The 18,140-nt window shown below is 46.3% G+C and overlaps 3 protein-coding genes across 5 annotated transcripts in view; 1 reads left to right on the forward strand and 2 right to left on the reverse strand.

The window, feature by feature from the left end:
* The window catches only part of NF1 (neurofibromin 1), a 73,081-nt gene that overhangs the window by 42,710 nt on the left and 12,231 nt on the right, over positions 1 to 18,140 (forward strand). For all 3 annotated transcript variants that reach the window (XM_030231862.2, XM_030231864.2, XM_050981957.1), the window contains 13 exons: positions 8,771 to 9,203; positions 9,443 to 9,783; positions 10,504 to 10,706; positions 10,976 to 11,169; positions 11,527 to 11,667; positions 11,897 to 12,176; positions 13,292 to 13,506; positions 14,405 to 14,466; positions 14,596 to 14,710; positions 15,542 to 15,643; positions 16,513 to 16,653; positions 16,993 to 17,119; positions 17,671 to 17,802. In XM_030231862.2, the coding sequence (XP_030087722.1) occupies positions 8,771 to 9,203; positions 9,443 to 9,783; positions 10,504 to 10,706; positions 10,976 to 11,169; positions 11,527 to 11,667; positions 11,897 to 12,176; positions 13,292 to 13,506; positions 14,405 to 14,466; positions 14,596 to 14,710; positions 15,542 to 15,643; positions 16,513 to 16,653; positions 16,993 to 17,119; positions 17,671 to 17,802 (2,486 nt within the window). The remainder of the gene's footprint in view (positions 1 to 8,770; positions 9,204 to 9,442; positions 9,784 to 10,503; positions 10,707 to 10,975; positions 11,170 to 11,526; positions 11,668 to 11,896; positions 12,177 to 13,291; positions 13,507 to 14,404; positions 14,467 to 14,595; positions 14,711 to 15,541; positions 15,644 to 16,512; positions 16,654 to 16,992; positions 17,120 to 17,670; positions 17,803 to 18,140) is intronic.
* Positions 10 to 2,668, reverse strand: EVI2B (ecotropic viral integration site 2B). Its single transcript, XM_018919543.3, has 2 exons — positions 2,524 to 2,668; positions 10 to 1,522 (listed from the first exon to the last, which is right to left on the reverse strand). The coding sequence occupies exon 2, from the start codon at positions 1,489 to 1,491 to the stop codon at positions 649 to 651; it is 843 nt and encodes a 280-aa protein (XP_018775088.1). The 5' UTR covers positions 1,492 to 1,522; positions 2,524 to 2,668; the 3' UTR covers positions 10 to 648.
* Positions 4,166 to 9,531, reverse strand: EVI2A (ecotropic viral integration site 2A). The gene is made up of 3 exons (XM_009094842.4): positions 9,405 to 9,531; positions 7,596 to 7,754; positions 4,166 to 5,640 (listed from the first exon to the last, which is right to left on the reverse strand). Exons 2-3 carry the CDS (start codon positions 7,697 to 7,699, stop codon positions 4,800 to 4,802), a joined length of 945 nt encoding a protein of 314 aa, XP_009093090.2. The 5' UTR covers positions 7,700 to 7,754; positions 9,405 to 9,531; the 3' UTR covers positions 4,166 to 4,799.

Here is an 18,140-nt window from a genome sequence, read left to right on the forward strand (position 1 = left end):
AAAAAAAAATCTACTGCTGATACCAGCCTGCTACTGCCCAGCCAAGCTGGTGAGGGGGAGATGAGCTGTGCTGGTACTCAGGGCCCAGAGAGGAGCATGCAAAGCACTTGGACACTGGGAGCTCCAAGGAATCTAGCATCCATGAACCATTAAATGAGTTTGTATTAGTGACTGAGTGCATGCTGTACCTAAGCAAATATTCAGGTGGGCTTTAAGTGACCAAAACATCTTTGACTGAGAAAGCTTTATTGAAATGTCCTGGAAGTGATTGCATTCACTTGCACAGCCCAGTGGAGCAAACCCGGGTGCGAAGCCGAGTCCCTCTGATGCTGGGCTGTCTGTGACATCTCCACGTGTGTGTTACCTGTGTCTGGCTGTGCTGCCACACACAGCTGTGTACTCTGCCTTCTGGAATCTCTAGTTACAGGTGATGACTGGGCACAATTTGTTTTGTAGTCAGAAATTTGCTTCAGGCAGAAGCAGGTTGTTCTCTCTTGTGAAAGCCGAAGTTGGGAAACACCAGGGAAATGACAAGGAAATGCTGGGGCCTCACCATTCTTGCCTGTGTCAACTTCTCCTTTTTTTACTTTCTTGAAAATTACTTGGTTTAAGAAAGATGTAGAGTATTCTGGAAATTAATTTGGCAGTCTACAAAGGGTGTTCTGGCTGGGGCAGTGTTTGGTGGATCTCCTGGTTCAGTAGCTCAGGTGGTGAGGGCTGTGGTTCCTCTGCTTCCAGGTGAAGTGCCGAGTGCTTGCTGGGATCTGAGCTGGGCTCCTCAGTGGGTTCCCTGAGCCAGTCGGGGGGTGGTGGCAGGTCAGAGCACTCGGGTGGAGGGTCTGGGGGAGGACAGGACTCAGCTGCAGTGTTGGCTGGCTCCTGCTCTGAGGCAGGGGCTGGGGCTGGGGCCGAGCTGGCTCCGGAGCAGCCCGCGGCCGGCGGAGGTGGCTGCCCGTTCTCTGTACTGGTAGTGTGGTGGGGGGGGTTCTCTGAGGCAGTCGGGTCCTCCTGCAAGTTTGTGCCTTGTTTCAGTCTCCAAGGCAACATAAATAAGACTGAAGAACGCTTGGTGCCAGGGTCAGGGTCCGTGAAGAGATCTGACGTGTCCCCATCCACGAAGGGCGACCGCCCTGCCCAGTGGGACTCGGCCTGAGGGGGCCTCAGGCAGCATTTCCACAGGAGAATTACCACAATTGCCAGCGCCATCCCAATCAAAATGCTGCCAAGGAGCAGTGCTGCTACCCAGCTGCCGTCCCCAGCCTCCTCCTCCCCTGGGAGGGCCTGGCCTTCTGTAGCCAGGGGTCTGTCAGATTGCTGGAAGCTGGGCACCGTTGCTTGCAGTTGGTGGAGGAGGGGGTTGTCTGCCCGTGGGCTCGTGGCAGTGGTGGACATGTGGCTTTCAGTGCTGGCAGCGTGATGAGGTGCTGCTGCAGAAAGGGAGCTCCAGATTTCCCCATAGATGAGAACCAGCATGACCTGCTTGCTGGCCATTTCCCTCCAGCCTCTTTACAAGGGTCCTCTGCTGTTGTAGGGAAGGAGTAGAACATGGTAACTTGTAAACTGTATTTCTGCACTTTACTGCCACCAGACAGTTCTGTGTTAATACCATCAGACTGAAAATAATGGTCTCCCCAATGTTTCACATTTCAAGCCTGTTCCCATCTGCAAGATCAGTGGGTTTGGCACTGACTTTACAAATAACAGCAGATTTTTAGCATTATGAATCATATTAATAAAGTGGCTTGTTTGAAGGTAATGGCTTACTATAATCTTTTGTCACCTAGCAGAAAAAGGCATTGGCAGAGCAGTCCTCACAAGGTTTCAAAATAACACAAGGTTTCAAAATAACATTTATCTGTCATGTAGCTGGTTATGGACCTGGAACATACTCTGCAGCATTGACAGACAGGGTTGTCAGAAGTGAAGCAGTGGCTTGTTGTGATATAAGCTGAGACAGAAGTAAAATGCTCTTTAGAATTCTCTTAAACTTTTATTTCCTGTTCTCATATTTGTTCAGCATAGCAAAATATTTAAAAGTTTTTCAAATACTTATGCTATAATGACACAGCATTCTAATGGTGAAGTGTTATATAAATAAATTCCTGCATGCAGATTGTGCAAATGTTGAGTTGGTGGCATGAAACAGACTTTTTTCCCTGTACTGATTAGAGTTCAGTTCTCTAAATGTCTCCATATGAAATAAATTATATAAAATTCATCCTCTACACAGCTCTTTTCCTTCTGAAGTCACTTTCATGCAATTTGAGCTAATTCATTAGTTACTACAGTGCTAGTCCTGTGAAGCTATTTCTGGGAAATTAATATGCATGAGTCTTTATGGGTTTACAAATACACAAAATTAAATTTTAAATGCAGCAGTGTAAACACACATGAGCAGTAAGTTAATGAGAACATCGTGATCTAAACTCTGACAGGTTTGTAATGGGTTAAAATGATTCTATTCAGTTTTTATCCTGCTCCCCTCATCTCAAAATAGACTCAATACTTGAATTTGATCCTTACCTGCACATTTATCTTCTCTGGAGCAGGCACCGTCTGCCTTTGTTGTTTGGAGGCTCAGGAGGGCTGTGTGTGCTCAGAGTCAGGCAGGGTAAAATGGCTCTTTTCATGCACAAGTTTGTGCAGAGAGGGAGGAAGTTGCCAACACCGGCAGGAAGCGTCTGCGCCAGCAGCTCGGGGCACTTATCTCGGAGATCGTGTGTCCCACTGTCCCACAGACAAACTTCTGCTCTGCCTGCCCTGCTGGGCTGCTGCTAAAAGGTCTTTGTGGCTCCTGCCACATCAGGCACCTCTGTGTGTTGGTGTGGAAATTCTCAAATACCTGTTTGTCTGTCTATGTAGAAAATAGTTATGGTTTCTTCTGTGGGAATCAAAAACTCTGCCAGCTTGGGCTGGATTTGAGTTGCTGATGTAATTCAGTGGTGGGTTTGCTGTGCTCTCAGGGTTATTAGTGGGAAACCACCCCTGGGTTCCTTGGTGAGTCATGGAAAGCTGTTTGGTCATGGGATGCTGGCTGCTTACACATCCTCTCTTGTGTGGCTGCGCTCAGAGGCAGAGGGCAAAATCTGATTTCACCCTCAGCCTGTCCCTACTTGCTTGGTTGTTTTTCTGTGTGGACAGCGTTGTGACCAGCTGCCATTGCTGGTGGAGGGCTGTGCTCTGAGCAGCTGCTTCTGCCTGCCTGTCCCTGTCCATCCCATGGAGTGTAACCCAAGCTGCTCTCTTTGCTCTCTGTGAGCATTGGAAAGGCAGCATGGCAGAAAGAAACCCACCCCAAATATGTCCTCATGGCACTTTGCAATTGTATTCTGGCCAGTAGCTGCTGACAGATTCCTCTGCAGCCCTTCCTGTGGTGCCTCTCTGTGACACTCTGCCTGCTCCTGCAGCACACACACATCCTGATCCCATACTCACACTAACCCGGTGTTTCTCATCTGATTGCTTTGTTTCCTCTCCGTTCTCTTCAACCCCCACAACTGATTCCCAGTTCTGGGCTAAGCATGCAAACTCCTTCCAGCTTTACACAGCCCACCTTTGAGCCTGGCAGTTGAATTTTTTAAGCTCTGTCTCTGTCCTGGCCGCCAGGGTGCTGTGGTCCTGCTGCTGCTGTATCTGCCCTGCCAGCCAAGCTAATGGGTGATCCAGTGGAATTGGGGTGGGGGATTCAGTCATCCTGGTCCTCTCAAACTCGTACAACCATCTGATGTGTCACAGCTGTTGGTTACAGCTGCACAGGATGTTTGGAGCTTTGGCACTGTGCAGCCTCAGCACTTGTAACCGCAGTGCAACAGAGCTTCTTCAGCCCAAGGAGCAGCCTGTGGAAAGCTTCTCACGTTTCTTAAAAGAGCAAAGCTCTGCTGCAGGGAGAGCAGCCACAGGCACCTCCCTGGAATTATGGCAAGGTCAGGTCTCTGAGAATAAAGAAACTAAAAGTTGTTGTGGTTGAAAGGAATTCCTGGCGTGTTCTCTTTGGTGTCAGGAGAAAGTGGAGTGTGTTTCCATGATGCAGGAAATCACAGCGAGTCATCAGAGACCTTTCCTGAGCTCAGCCAATGTTAGAGGAATAAAACATTCCAAAATGCCTGGTCATATTTTTTCCTAATATTTTGACTTAAAGAAATAGTATCATGTAAGTCATTTAAAAACTCATATTACAAGTTTATTGAAGATAACAAATTGAACAAGTTCTCATATTCTAGCAAATGCTACAAACTTTATCTATTCATAGTCAATGTCAAAACACAATAAAAATGGTTCTTATCAGTGTAGATGAAAAGTCATTAAGCTGGTTTAAGAAGTTCTTGATGGAAAATCCAAAAGGGCATTTTGAGAGTGACTAGATTGTGGATTAGTGGTTGAATCAGAGTTGTGACTAATGTATGGTTTCCTTTGAAAAGCAACTTGGTTATGCCTGTGCAGCATCTTAGTGTTCAGAGTGCTGATCAGACTGACAGTCTGTTCCTTGTTCCCCTCTGTGGTCTTTGAGCATGGGCAGATTCTGTCCTTTTGGTTTATCCTGTTCAGCTCCTGTCACCCTGATTTCTGGTCAAAGGAGTAAAACCAGTCCTGACACTACTTACAGAAAGCTATTTAACACAATTTTACCTTTTCTGGATCCACATGTGGCTGCAGCATTCCCACTGGCATAAATGGAAAACCTCTAAAATCTGGATTTAGCTTTCCTGGGGGAAAATTCTTGCTGTTACTTGAAATACAAGCTTTTGCCTCACATTAATGGTGTAACAAAGGCAAAAGATGAATTTTTACCTGAATATGAATTAAATCTCAACTACAAAATTGGTTAAAATGGGTTTGTATGGCTGGGATGGTTCTTTGCTTTCTTGTTCATTATCTGCTGCTTTGGTGAGTTTCTCAGTAGTTTCATCTTCAGTTTTCCTTTGGTTCACAGCATCCCTCCCTGATACCAGCTCCTGCATTATCAGCTCAGCTCCACTGGTCTCTTTGGGCATCCTCTGCCACGTTCCTGCTGCTGTGGGCCATAGGCTGTTGGTGGCCAGGAGGTCACCATTGCTCCTGGGCCTGCGTTTGCCCTGCTGGGCTCTTTTGAGATAGGAGATTTTGTTGGCTACTACGACTGTGGACAGAAACAGGGAGATGCAGATGAGCACAAGAACTGCAATGATAATGAAGCAAGTCAGTATGAGAGACTTGTTTTCTTCACAGGTTTCTTTGGTCATTGGGCTCTTGGGTTTATTGCTTTTTTCTAATCCTCCCGTGGTGGAAACTGCACTTGGGGCAGGGGAAATCAAATTTTGAGTTATTGTGGAGGAGAAGGATGGCAGGGTACTTTGTGTTTTGGCAGGGGAAGATGTTGAGTTTTGGGCCATTGTGGAGGAGAAGGATGGCAGGGTACTTTGCATTTCAAAAGTAGTCCTTTGGCTGCTGAAATTGAGACTCAGAGGAGAATTTGTGCTTGCTTCTGTCCTGTTCTGACTCCCACTGAGGTTTTGGCTGATGGGACTCCAGGTTTCTTCTCTGAGGTGAGGGTAGCCTGTGTGGTTTGCACTCGTTTGCAGCCCCAGGGAGAAGATGATCATGACAGGGAAGGCCAGGCGTGGGTTACTGCATCTCATCGTCTGCATCTTCCTGTTGAGTCCCCTGCAAAAATACCAATTGTGGTGCTGGTTTAGCAGGTGCTGGTTCTTAGAGGTTTGGATTGGACTTGTCAGGGAATAGCAGGATTCTTGATGACAAATACATGGCCTCATTTTGGAGGATGTAGGAGCATGCATTCAAGTGCCCAGATTGTGAAAGAATAGATTGTCTCAAACTTCTGACTGTTTGAGGTTATGGAAAACACAGAAAAATCAAAAAAGAACATGGAGCAGAGAGAAAAAGAGAAGTGTTTCCTACTGGGGGCTTCATGATGTCAGGGGAGTTCCTTCTCTCTGAAGCTGCCCTTGTTACACCCAGTCATCACTTCTGCTTTACACAAAGATCTTGTGGAGGTTGCACATCACTGGCTGCTTCTCACCTCCCTGAATTCCCCTGGGCCAGGCAGGGGAACCCTGCAGGGAACAGATGGGCAAGGGAAAAACTTGAACCCAAAATGTTTCTGTAAGTGACAGCAATAACTTAATGTGAACTGTGTGTAGTTCCTAGCACAGCTGTCTGGGGTACTTTAAAATGCCCAGAAAATCTTTGTTCTCTTGTTTTTCTGCTTTTTTGTACAAAAAGCTCTTCATCACAAATGCACTTCTTGTATTTTTCTACCAAACATTCTGCAGATTGTGACATTTTCTGTAAAACGCCGCCAATAATTATGCAAATGAGAGTAACCATTCATATGTTCTGTTTCACATTTGTGTGGCATTCAAATCTGTACCTGTTGAATTGTTCTGGAGGGTAGGAATGTGAGAGTGGAGTAGGTCTGATATGAAGAGAATAGTTATTATCTCAAATTAACAGTGACAAATCAGCCAAGCAGTGACCCAGGCAGTGCTGCTGCTTGGGCCAGGCTGCTCCTGACCTTCCCAGGGCAAGGCCGTGTCCCACCAGTCTTTCTTCTGTCTCTGGTAACAGATCAAAGCGTTTCCTTTGAGTGCTACACACTCTGCTCTGCTTGGTGCAAATTGAACTGCTACAGGGAGTGACCAAAAGTAACACTGTTAATTTTATGGTTGTTCTTGAAAAAATGTGTTTGTTGCCTCTAAAGGTAACAAAGTGTATTTGTGTGTGTGTAAATACGGAACATCAGAGAAGTGATGTTCTGGCACGTGACCAGGTGAAGGGGAGGCAGGAATACACCTGGTGTGTAAGGGGGTCTCTCCTTGCACAACAAGGAAGCAACAAAAGATCTGTTTATAACTTTGCAGTTCACCCATGACATAAAATTGTTCTCCATCCTGAGCTTAATCCTGTTTGTTCAGTTTGAACCAGAAACTGTCTTAGTCATAAGCTACAGCTCAGGTAAGATTTTTGTTTGTGTGTGGTGGAAGTCACCTGGATGATTCCTTGTAGCATACTTTGAAAAGGAAAAGGAAAGCAAACCCAGCAAAGCTTGGGGTTTTTAGCATTTCAGCTGTTTTGAGCAGGACAGGCAGGGCCAGCCCAGCTTCCCTGCAGCATTCTGTCCCTGGCCAGGGTGCAGCTCCTGCTCTGCCCCAGCACACAGAGCCCAGTGTTCACTGAGGGCTTCCAGACCAGATGTGCTTTTCTTACAAATCAGTGGGCTCGTCTGTCAAGGGCTGCTCTTGAAACCCCGAGGGCAAAGGAACTGATCTTTAAAGAGCTGGTTTTCTTTTTAGTTCAGCCCTTTGTGTCTGGGTATTGCCAGGGTCTCAGTACCCAGCGAGATCTGCACTGCAAGGACAACAGAGCCAAGTAGTGACTGTCACTGTTAATTCCTCAGTCTGACTGTGAATAACCTTTAACATGATGAAAAATACAGTGTATCAGCTTCCCTGATTCAGTTGGAAATACTGCATCTACAGTTTGTTACTATTTTTTAATTACTCAAATTTCTATAAAAATGCTTTTTCATTTATTTTTCTACAAAATGTAAGTAAATTTGAAGTACGACTTAAAATAGGAGAAGGAAAATGTGTACTTACCTTGCCAAGATGTAGTCAACAGAATATGGATGTTTCAGATATTTAGTCCTTTGACAGTAAGATTCCTTTGTGCATATATTTGCTCCTAGGATGCAGACAGCCATCAGTGTACAGCAGGGAGATTTGGGCAGTGCTGGTGTTTTTTAGGCAAACCTGTAACTGCAATGACATGTGGCTCTAAGTGGGGAACTAAAACCACAGCTATGACACACTTCCTTTGGGTAACAGCTATACCATGACATGTTGGGGGAAAAACACCAACTTGCCCAACTTAGCTCTCAGAACCACAGGAGGTAATGGAGGGGAAAAATCTCTTGTGCAGATGAATGTTCTGTCTTCTGTCTCCTGAGTTGTCCAGCACTCAGGTGCTATCAAGAGAAGTGTCCCAGAACCCTTAAAGCTACACCTGTGCTTAGAGCATTTATCAGCTCTTCTGTAGCCTGTTGTTTGCCTTGGAAGAGTTGAGTTAATGACAGCTCAGAACAGTGACAGGTATTTAAAAATACCTTAAAATTTCACAAGCTGCTGATGAATTTATTTTTAATTAATTCTTCCTACTAGAATTCAGTCTGCTGTGTGAACCCTGGAGATGTGGTTTAGGCAAATGCATTGCCCACTCTCAAAATTCAGAGAACCTTTAAGTAAGGAAAAAATATTCTCAATTATGTGAATGATTTTGAAAAGAGGTATTTTTGCAGGCAAGCCCTCTGTACTCCTCAGAGGACTGACCATTCTTAGAAACACCCCCAAGCACTGGAGTGCTGCAAGATAGAGTAACTGGAGTGGCTCTGGACCCTCTGAAAAAGTTGGGATGTGGATGTTTGATTTTTAAGAGTCCTGAGATAAATATATTTTTCCACATACAAGTATAGATATAATTTGAATCTCCAAGGCTGTTACAAAGTTAGAGGCACTTAGAGGTTGTGGGCACTTCAGGATGAAGCTGAGTTAAATCCAAGCCCCCTCATCCTGGGCACTAAACGTGGCCAGAGTGTGAGGCGGTGCCCGAGGCCAGTGTGGTGTCCCTGCTGTGGCCCGAGGGTGTTTGCAGGACTGTCACAAGGGTCAGCCTGGCTCATGGGCAGGACTGGGGGGGCTCTTGGTGGGCCTGGGCACTCAGGGGTTTATGCTGTGCACCTCAAGCATGACCCAGCCATGTCTGTCCTGTCTTACAGGTTCAAGACTGGTCAGATCAACGGGGATTTGCTGATCTACCACGTGCTGCTGACCCTGAAGCCATACTATGCAAAGCCATATGAAATCGTGGTGGACCTCACACATGCTGGCCCCAGTAATCGCTTTAAAACAGACTTTCTTTCTAAATGGTTTGTAGTTTTTCCAGGCTTTGCTTATGAAAACGTTGCAGCAGTTTTTATTTATAACTGTAACTCTTGGGTCAGAGAATACACCAAATACCATGAAAGGCTCTTGACAGGTTTGAAAGGGAGCAAAAGGCTTGTTTTCATAGACTCTCCAGGGAAGCTGGCAGAGCACATCGAACACGACCAGCAGAAACTCCCAGCAGCTACCTTGGCTTTGGAGGAGGACTTGAAAGTGTTTCACAATGCTCTCAAACTGGCTCATAAAGACACCAAAGTTTCTATTAAAGTAAGTGCATTTAATGCTGTTCCTAGTGATCTGTTATGTTTGTTTAAAGGTTGGAATATGATTTTACTGTCTCTTAATTCTCCTCCCTTGTCTCGAGGAGAAATCACAACTTTCTAGTACAGCCCATTAGGAAGAACAAAATTTCGTACATTTATCTTTCCTAGAAGTAGGAGTGTGAGGGTTTTCTCTCTGTGTGATTACCCAGAGGTGCTGCAGCAGTTTTCTCCTCTGTCCCCAAGGTTGGCTCGACCGCGGTGCAGGTGACGTCGGCAGAGCGCACACGGGTGCTGGGCCAGACCGTGTTCCTCAACGACATCTACTACGCCTCTGAGATCGAGGAGATCTGCCTGGTGGATGAGAACCAGTTCACCCTGACCATTGCCAACCAGGGCACCCCGCTCACCTTCATGCACCAGGAGTGTGAGGCCATCGTCAGGTCCATCATCCACATCCGCACGCGCTGGGAGCTGTCGCAGCCCGACTCCATCCCCCAGCACACCAAGATCCGCCCCAAGGACGTGCCTGGGACGCTGCTCAACATCGCCCTGCTCAACCTGGGCAGCTCCGACCCCAGCCTGCGGTAACAGCTCTGCCCTGCTGCTCCTCGGCTCGCTCAGGGGGCTCCCCGGGGCTGCTCCACTGCTAGACAGCCTCTCTTGAGAAAAACCACTTTGCTTTCACCACAGCTCCATAAAATGCAATTCTCAGTAAATAAAGGTTGAGTTCCTATGAGTTAAGAAGGGCACACACTGTCAGAAGAAGTGAAGGCATGAAGGAAACTTAATTTCTCTTTGTGAGGAGCAGTAGTTCTGCTTTGCACTCTGTGTTTATTGGGTACATATGATTTGCTTTGTGTTTAAGAGCATGGGAGCTGTACCCCTTAGAGCAGCTTGTGATTTGTGTCAGAACAGGCTCCCCCAGGCTCAGTGCTGACCAGGGGCACTCCTGGGCTGTGGACAGGCTCTCTGCCAGCAGCTTAGGTACACCTGGAGGGAATTAGAATTTCCTGGAACCTGTTCTGAGAAGCCCAATACAAAGCCCTTCAAACATACTCTGTAACCTTGTTAGAAATTGTTCAGAGCAAGTGGAGGAGTAATTTCTTCTATTTCTCCAAGGAAATTCTTTTTTGCTCTGAATTGTAGCCAGTCCAGGGGAAAATGTTTGGGAATTTAGATGTAATTTCTGCTACAGCAGCACTGAATTGTTTTTTTAAATGTCAGTACTCTGGTTTATAACATGTATATATATGTTCAAAAGTACAAGAAAGCTCTTACAAATCACATTGTTTGCTTTGTTACAGGTCTGCTGCCTATAATCTTCTATGTGCCTTAACCTGTACCTTTAATTTAAAGATTGAGGGCCAGTTACTTGAAACTTCAGGTCTGTGTATTCCTGCCAACAACACACTATTTATTGTATCTATCAGTAAGACTCTTGCAGCAAACGAGCCACACCTCACCTTGGAGTTCTTGGAGGAGTGTATTTCAGGATTTAGCAAATCCAGTAAGTAACTGCAGTGCTGGTTAGTGCCAACCGTGAATTTGGAAAGATTCTAATCTCTAAAAGGATTTCAGATCTAGCTTAGTCAGCTGAGTGTCCTCATTGGCTCTCTTGCTCTCTCCTTCTGCCATGCCTCTTTGAAGCTTCTCTCTTGGCCCAGTGTTCTTTGCTCAGCTGGGGCAGTAATTGTTTTAGGTGCTGTAGCTGAAAGGAGGAGTTATTTCTGAAGGGAGGCCAGTGCTGGCTGGGTGTGATGAGCAGTGTTGTTGCAGGCATTGAGCTGAAGCACCTGTGCCTGGAGTACATGACCCCCTGGCTGTCCAACCTGGTGCGCTTCTGCAAGCACAACGACGACGCCAAGCGCCAGCGCGTCACCGCCATCCTGGACAAGCTCATCACCATGACCATCAACGAGAAGCAGATGTACCCTTCCATTCAGGCCAAGATATGGGGCAGCCTGGGACAGGTACCACCTCTGCATCCTCTGTGAACAAACCCGTGCTTTCTTGCACTTCAGATCAGGTTTCTTCTTCCTGCCCTCAGCATTTTATAAAGAGTTATACTTTAAAGTGGAAAATGAAATGACAATAGTGCTAAATTAGAGTTTCTAGTTCTGAATCACTGATAGTGAAACCTAATGGAATTCAGCTTTATGCTTCTAAAATTTACATGGGGCTTTTTGCCAAAAGGGTAACGAGTCCCTAAAATGGATGGTTCCGTTTGTGATAGTTGTGCATCTTCAGCTAAAGGCATGCATGACTGCTGTTTAAAGGGTGGTTCATGGTGGAAAAGTAAAGTTAATCTGACTCTTTTTCTCTGTCAGATAACAGATCTCCTGGATGTAGTGCTGGACAGTTTCATCAAAACCAGTGCCACGGGGGGCTTGGGCTCCATCAAAGCTGAGGTGATGGCAGACACAGCTGTAGCACTGGCTTCTGGCAATGTCAAACTGGTGTCAAGCAAAGTGAGTTCCCTCTTTGCCTTCTTTTCCTTTTAGAGAATGATTTCAACTTATTTACTAATGTGACACTGAGATACTTTCTGATAACTCAGGTCAGGCAGCAATACAAAAGCCATGATAAAACAGATTCCAAGCAGTAGAGTAATTTCAATGTTAAGTGTTGATGGTTTTTACTGAAATTTTGAGCTGTGCTCCCCGTTTGAGTAGGACAAAGTGGTTGCTCTCTTTTCAGGTCATTGGGAGGATGTGTAAAATCATTGACAAGACCTGTCTGTCCCCCACACCCACGCTGGAGCAGCACCTGATGTGGGATGACATTGCCATTCTGGCTCGGTACATGCTCATGCTCTCCTTCAACAACTCCCTGGACGTGGCTGCGCATCTCCCCTACCTCTTCCACGTGGTGACTCTGCTGGTGGCCACGGGGCCCCTTTCCCTCAGAGCTTCCACTCACGGGCTCGTCATCAACATCATTCACTCTCTTTGCACTTGTTCACAGCTTCACTTCAGTGGTGAGCTTTTTTGGATTTTCAATGAAGCTGATTGCTCCTTAATTTGTTTAACAAATATTTGAGTTGTCTTTCTCTGCAAACTATTCTGAGAGTTTGAAAAAAGTGGGTTGTAGTTCAGCATGAATACAAATCAGAATGAGGATATGCCCAACAAGAAATGAGTATGGAATTAAAAAATATCTTACTTAGAGCAGGTGCATAATGTAAATTGTTTGTATAATGGTTTTTAGAAAAAGAGAAGAAAGTACCAGTGATTTTCTGGTAAGGCAAAGGAGAAAATATATTTGTGCTAAAACTGGCTCATGTACATCTCGTGAATGGTTGTATAACATGGTAACAAAAATACCAATTACATAAGGGAATTGTGAACTTACAGTATTAAAACAGGTATTTTATCTACTGCCATATTTTAGCAGTCCTAAAATAATTGATATTAGCAATTTGGCACTTCTTAGCCCAGAAGCACAATGTAAAACCAGGCTGAATTTTGTGCAGAAGAAAAATTCAAAATGTATGTGATCTTGTCTTTTTTTAAGTGTCTGCAATCTCATTTTATGTCTGCACATATCAGCAGGGAGAGTGGTGTGCACACACACACACACACACACACACACACACACAAACACACAGAGGTGTCTGTGCTCCGATGCACAGGGTGCTGAGCCTCCTGCTCACACCGTGGGTTTGAAGTGCTCTGAAATCAGCTGAAAGGTCAGAACTGTAAAGATAGTCAGTGTCAGAGCAGGGCCATCATTTTCTTCTGCTTTAAGTGTATTTCTTCATGTGAGTGCCAGAGCCAAAAGCAGAGTCTGCTGCAGTTTGAACTTCCAGTTCTGTTGGTATTTCAGAGCAGGAACGCTCTGGGTTTCCATTTTCTGAATCTCTGTGAGGAGAACACACAGAGCCACATCTTTACACAAGTTCCTCTGCAGAGTCTCTAGAATCCAGTCCTCGTGAGGCAGGGCAGGAGAGCAGAGCTGCTGTGCCTGACCCGGGGCAGTGGCCAAGGGAGCAGTGCTGGAACGGGCACAAGGACCTTGGCTGTGTCCCTGGGGGGCAAATGTGGGTTTGAATGTCCCTGGTGTAAATCTCATTTGTGCAACTTTATCCAACAGAGGAGACCAAGCAAGTTTTAAGGCTGAGCTTGACTGAGTTCTCTCTGCCCAAGTTTTATTTGCTGTTTGGGATCAGCAAAGTGAAGTCGGCGGCGGTGATCGCCTTCCGCTCCAGCTACCGCGACCGGTCCTTCTCGCCCGGCTCCTACGAGCGCGAGACCTTCGCCCTCACCTCGCTGGAGACGGTCACCGAGGCCCTGCTGGAGATCATGGAGGTGTGTGGGGATGGGGTGAGCCCTGAGGGACAGGCCCTGCTGGAGATCATGGAGGTGTGTGGGGATGGGGTGAGCCCTGAGGGACAGGCCCTGCTGGAGATCATGGAGGTGTGTGGGGATGGAGTGAGCCCTGAGGGACAGGCCCTGCTGGAGATCATGGAGGTGTGTGGGGATGGGGTGAGCCCTGAGGGACAGGCCCTGCTGGAGATCATGGAGGTGTGTGGGGATGGGGTGAGCCCTGAGGGACAGGCCCTGCTGGAGATCATGGAGGTGTGTGGGGATGGGGTGAGCCCTGAGGGACAGGCCCTGCTGGAGATCATGGAGGTGTGTGGGGACAGGCCCTGCTGGAGATCATGGAGGTGTGTGGGGACAGGGAGTGAGCCCTGTGGGACAGGCCCTGCTGGAGATCATGGAGGTGTGTGGGGATGGGGTGAGCCCTGAGGGACAGGCCCTGCTGGAGATCATGGAGGTGTGTGGGGATGGGGTGAGCCCTGAGGGACAGGCCCTGCTGGAGATCATGGAGGTGTGTGGGGACAGGCCCTGCTGGAGATCATGGAGGTGTGTGGGGACAGGCCCTGCTGGAGATCATGGAGGTGTGTGGGGACAGGCCCTGCTGGAGATCATGGAGGTGTGTGGGGACAGGGAGTGAGCCCTGAGGGACAGGCCCTGCTGGAGATCATGGAGGTGTGTGGGGACAGGCCCTGCTGGAGATCATGGAGGTGTGTGGGGATGTGGGGACGGGTGAGCCCTGAGGGACAGGCAGCAAGGGCAGCGGATGTGCCTCCTCCCTGCTGACAGGTAACAGCTGATTTCTGAGAGCCAAACTTCTGCACATTCCCAGTTGTACAAAAACATTTTCTCCATGTTACATCTATTCAAATAACGTAATTCCCTTTAGGCTTGTATGAGGGATATTCCAACGTGCAAGTGGCTGGACCAGTGGACTGAACTAGCTCAAAAGTAAGTCATAGACCTCCAACCCTGAGCCCTCCCTGCCTGTGCAGTACACCCAGAGTTCTCATCTTTTTGTTATGTATATATTTTGTTGTGTATATGTTTTTTAATGCAATGTGCTATGTTTCTTCTCAGGTTTGCATTCCAGTACAACCCCTCCCTGCAGCCAAGAGCACTGGTTGTCTTTGGCTGTATAAGTAAACGAGTGTCACATGGACAAATAAAACAAATAATCCGAATTCTCAGCAAGGTATATGGGTCTGTCTCTTGTCCCTTGTGACTCATAAAGTAGCTATTTTTAGCTTTATTTTCCCATCAAATATAGAACTTGGCATAATTTTAGGATAAATTTTTTTTCTAGTGTATTCTTGTATAGAACTGATTGGAAATACACTTTCTGTAGGCCAGGCTTTTGAATTTAAATGGATTTGGTGGATTCTGAATTTAAATTGAATGAGTTCCATCACTGCTGTGATTTCTAGAGTATCAGTAGGTCTCAGTATTGAGTTTAAAATTCCTGACACAGGTAGATCCAGCAGTCAGTATTTGAATAAATGAGAAATTTTCTATTAAGGCATTTACCAGCATGCACATGATGCATAGCTTCCTTTTTCTTAAAGGAAGTGAATGACCTCATGTGTGGTAGGTAAATATAGTAAAGAGCTGATTTATATCAGGAAACTTTGAAGCAGGTGCCTGGCCTGACAGTGATGTTCCATCATTCTAAAGCAGGTTGTGTTGCACAGCAGGTGAACAGTGTACTAAATATGTGTCCTTTAAGCATTTCATTAGAGTTTTATAGACACAAACTTCATTTGAATAGTATCTACATGATAAAAGAGCTTTTCCACAGCTCTTACAATCTCCTGCAGCTGACTGTTAGGGTACACATTGTGCAGTCATACATTTATTTCTGCTGTCTAAATCTCCATTTGGAAAAGTTCTTGAGAGTTGGTTTAAAATGAACTCAGGCTTTGTAAGTAATTGAGAAAAACAGTTATTGTGCAGATCTTTGATCTTCTTTTTACAAAGCGAAATGTAATTATGGTTGTATTTTTAATTACTCTCTTTTTTCAAACAGGGACTTGAGAGCTGTTTAAAAGGCCCTGATAATTATAATAGCCAAGTTCTAATAGAAGCCACAGTTATAGCCCTTACCAAGCTGCAGCCTCTTCTTAACAAGGTAAATAACTGCCTTTTACAATAAACAGAGATTGTATTTTGTAAATTGTGATTGTGGGTATGATCTCAGAAATACAAGTTAAGTGTTGGGGCTTCTGAAGTTCACACTTCACTGTGATTCATGCATGGAAGGAGCACATATGGGCCGTGTGGCAGATTGTGGGACCAGTGCAAAGGCTTGAGAAAGGCTGGGAATGTTCTGTTCTGCTTCCCGGAGCGGGGCCCTGGCAGCTGGGCAAAGGCTGTGCCCGTTCTCCCACAGGGCTCCAGTGCAGCCTTCAGCTGTGTGTGCTGCTGCTGCCCTGCATACCAGGGCTGGGGGAATGGCCACGTGTGGGGCTGCTCCTTCAGCCAGCCAGGGTCACTGCCAGGCTCCTGCCTCAGAGCACACCGGGGGCACAGCAGGCACAAACAGCTCCTGGTGGTGAGTAAAACTTGTTCTGGAAACAGCTCAAGGGACCCAGGATGTGCTGAATGCCAGTTCCTTCTGTGTGCGCTTCTGATTTGGATGAGGAAGTGCTTGGCCAGTCCTGTGTGCAGAGCTGCAGTCCATGTTCAGATGGAGAACCACAGACCCATTTCTGGTCAGGCTGGTACAGGGCAGTGTGGGTCTGACACTGAGCAAGGAAGGGATGGAGGTGAGCAGGAATGGCTTGGGAGGTGCAAACAAGGCTTGACATTAAATTTCTTTCTACTGTTCAGCTGTGAAGTGCATTAACAGGTCCATGTGAGCATCTGTTCCCTTGGAATGGATGTGGCTGAGGACAAAACCTGCTACAAGGGGGACAGACCCTCCCCTCTGTCCTGGCTGTTCCTTCACCTGCAGGAACTGGCTCTAAAGGGCAGTGGTGGCTCTTTCTCTCCCTGCAGGACTCCCCTATGCACAAGGCTCTGTTCTGGGTGGCCATGGCCGTGCTGCAGCTGGATGAGGTGAACCTGTACTCGGCAGGGACAGCCCTGCTGGAGCAGAACCTGCACACCCTGGACAGCCTGCGCGTGTTCAACGACAAGGTGAGCCCACAGCCTGCACTCGTGGCAGCAGTCAGAGCTGACAGAAAAGGGGGAAAACCCCAGCTTTGTCCTTGTGAACACTTGCTAAGCAACTAAACCTGAATTTGCATTAGAAATTGTTTCACTTGGGTGATATCCACAGATAAAGATGTGGAGAGAAGTTGTCATTACTCTGTTGGAAACTGGAGCAGAAATGTCCAGATGTGATCTGTGAGAAAGTGTTTGATATTTTCCTGTAGCCTCTGAAAGAACTGTCACTTGAACAAAAAACCCAACAAACTTGCTATGTCCTGAGTAACTTCAACTGAGGTGCTCTTGTATTTTGTTTTTGTGGGTCAGAGCCCAGAAGAAGTGTTCATGGAGATCAGGAGACCACTCGAATGGCACTGCAAGCAGATGGATCATTTTGTTGGGCTAAATTTCAACTCTAACTTTAATTTTGCACTAGTGGGACATCTCCTGAAAGGTAAGAGTGGATACTGCTCTTTGTTTGAGATGGCTCTTACTCCAGGAATAAAAACAAGTCAAGGGATAAAGGGGCCACATTGGGTGATGGATTTTGAGTAACTTGGATTACAGAGTAGGTACAGAACTAAACACTCTTGATTAAAGGATTTCATCAGATTTCTTTATATATGTTCTGTGAAGGTCTTTAGTGCTGCTGCTGAAAGTTCTGAACTGTCATAGGGTGCAGAGCTTCATTTGCTGCAGTCTTTTACTTCTTCCTCCAAGAATGTCTCTCCCTGCTTGCCTGTGCTCAGGCTCACTGTGTTTTTTAGAAGACTGATTTGTGAGATAACAGATAAAATGTATGCACTGATATTTGAAATTATGCAGTTTTGAGGGGAGGGGTAGAAAGAATTAGTCTTAAATGTGCCATATCTGGTAGCACTGAGCTCTCTTACCCTTGAGATGGAATGTCTGAGAATGTGCTGGAAAATATTTATAAATGCTTTCAAAATATTAGTGCATCATAAATATGGATTCAGAAGTTAAATACAATCTTTTGTTTCTTAGGGTACAGGCATCCTTCCCCTACCACTGTGGCAAGAACAGTGAGGATTTTGCACACACTCCTTGCTCTGGTTAACAAACACAGGAACTGTGACAAGTTTGAGGTGAACACCCAGAGCGTGGCTTACCTGGCAGGTAATGACCCAAACCTCCTTTCCAGTCTGAGCTGACTGAAAAGGACTGGATTGTCGTGGAATTCCTTCAGGTTCAGGTTGTTAAAATTGTACCAGCACAAAGAAAACTTGTAACTGGGGGACAGGAGTGTGGTCAGGGTGGGCACATTGGGAAGGCTTTTTGGGGAATGAGGGCTTTGCCAGCACAGCACATCCTCTACAGCTTTGGGACTTCAGGGAGGCTGGAGGTTTCTTGGTGTAAATACTCCAGTGTATGCCTGATGGCCTTCAAGTTTCCAGTTGTCTTGTCATAGAAATTGTGACCATGTGAGGGCAAATTTGTAAATCTTGTCATTGTAA

This window comes from Serinus canaria, chromosome 19 (genome assembly GCF_022539315.1).
Source record: "Serinus canaria isolate serCan28SL12 chromosome 19, serCan2020, whole genome shotgun sequence".
Lineage (NCBI taxonomy): Eukaryota > Metazoa > Chordata > Aves > Passeriformes > Fringillidae > Serinus > Serinus canaria.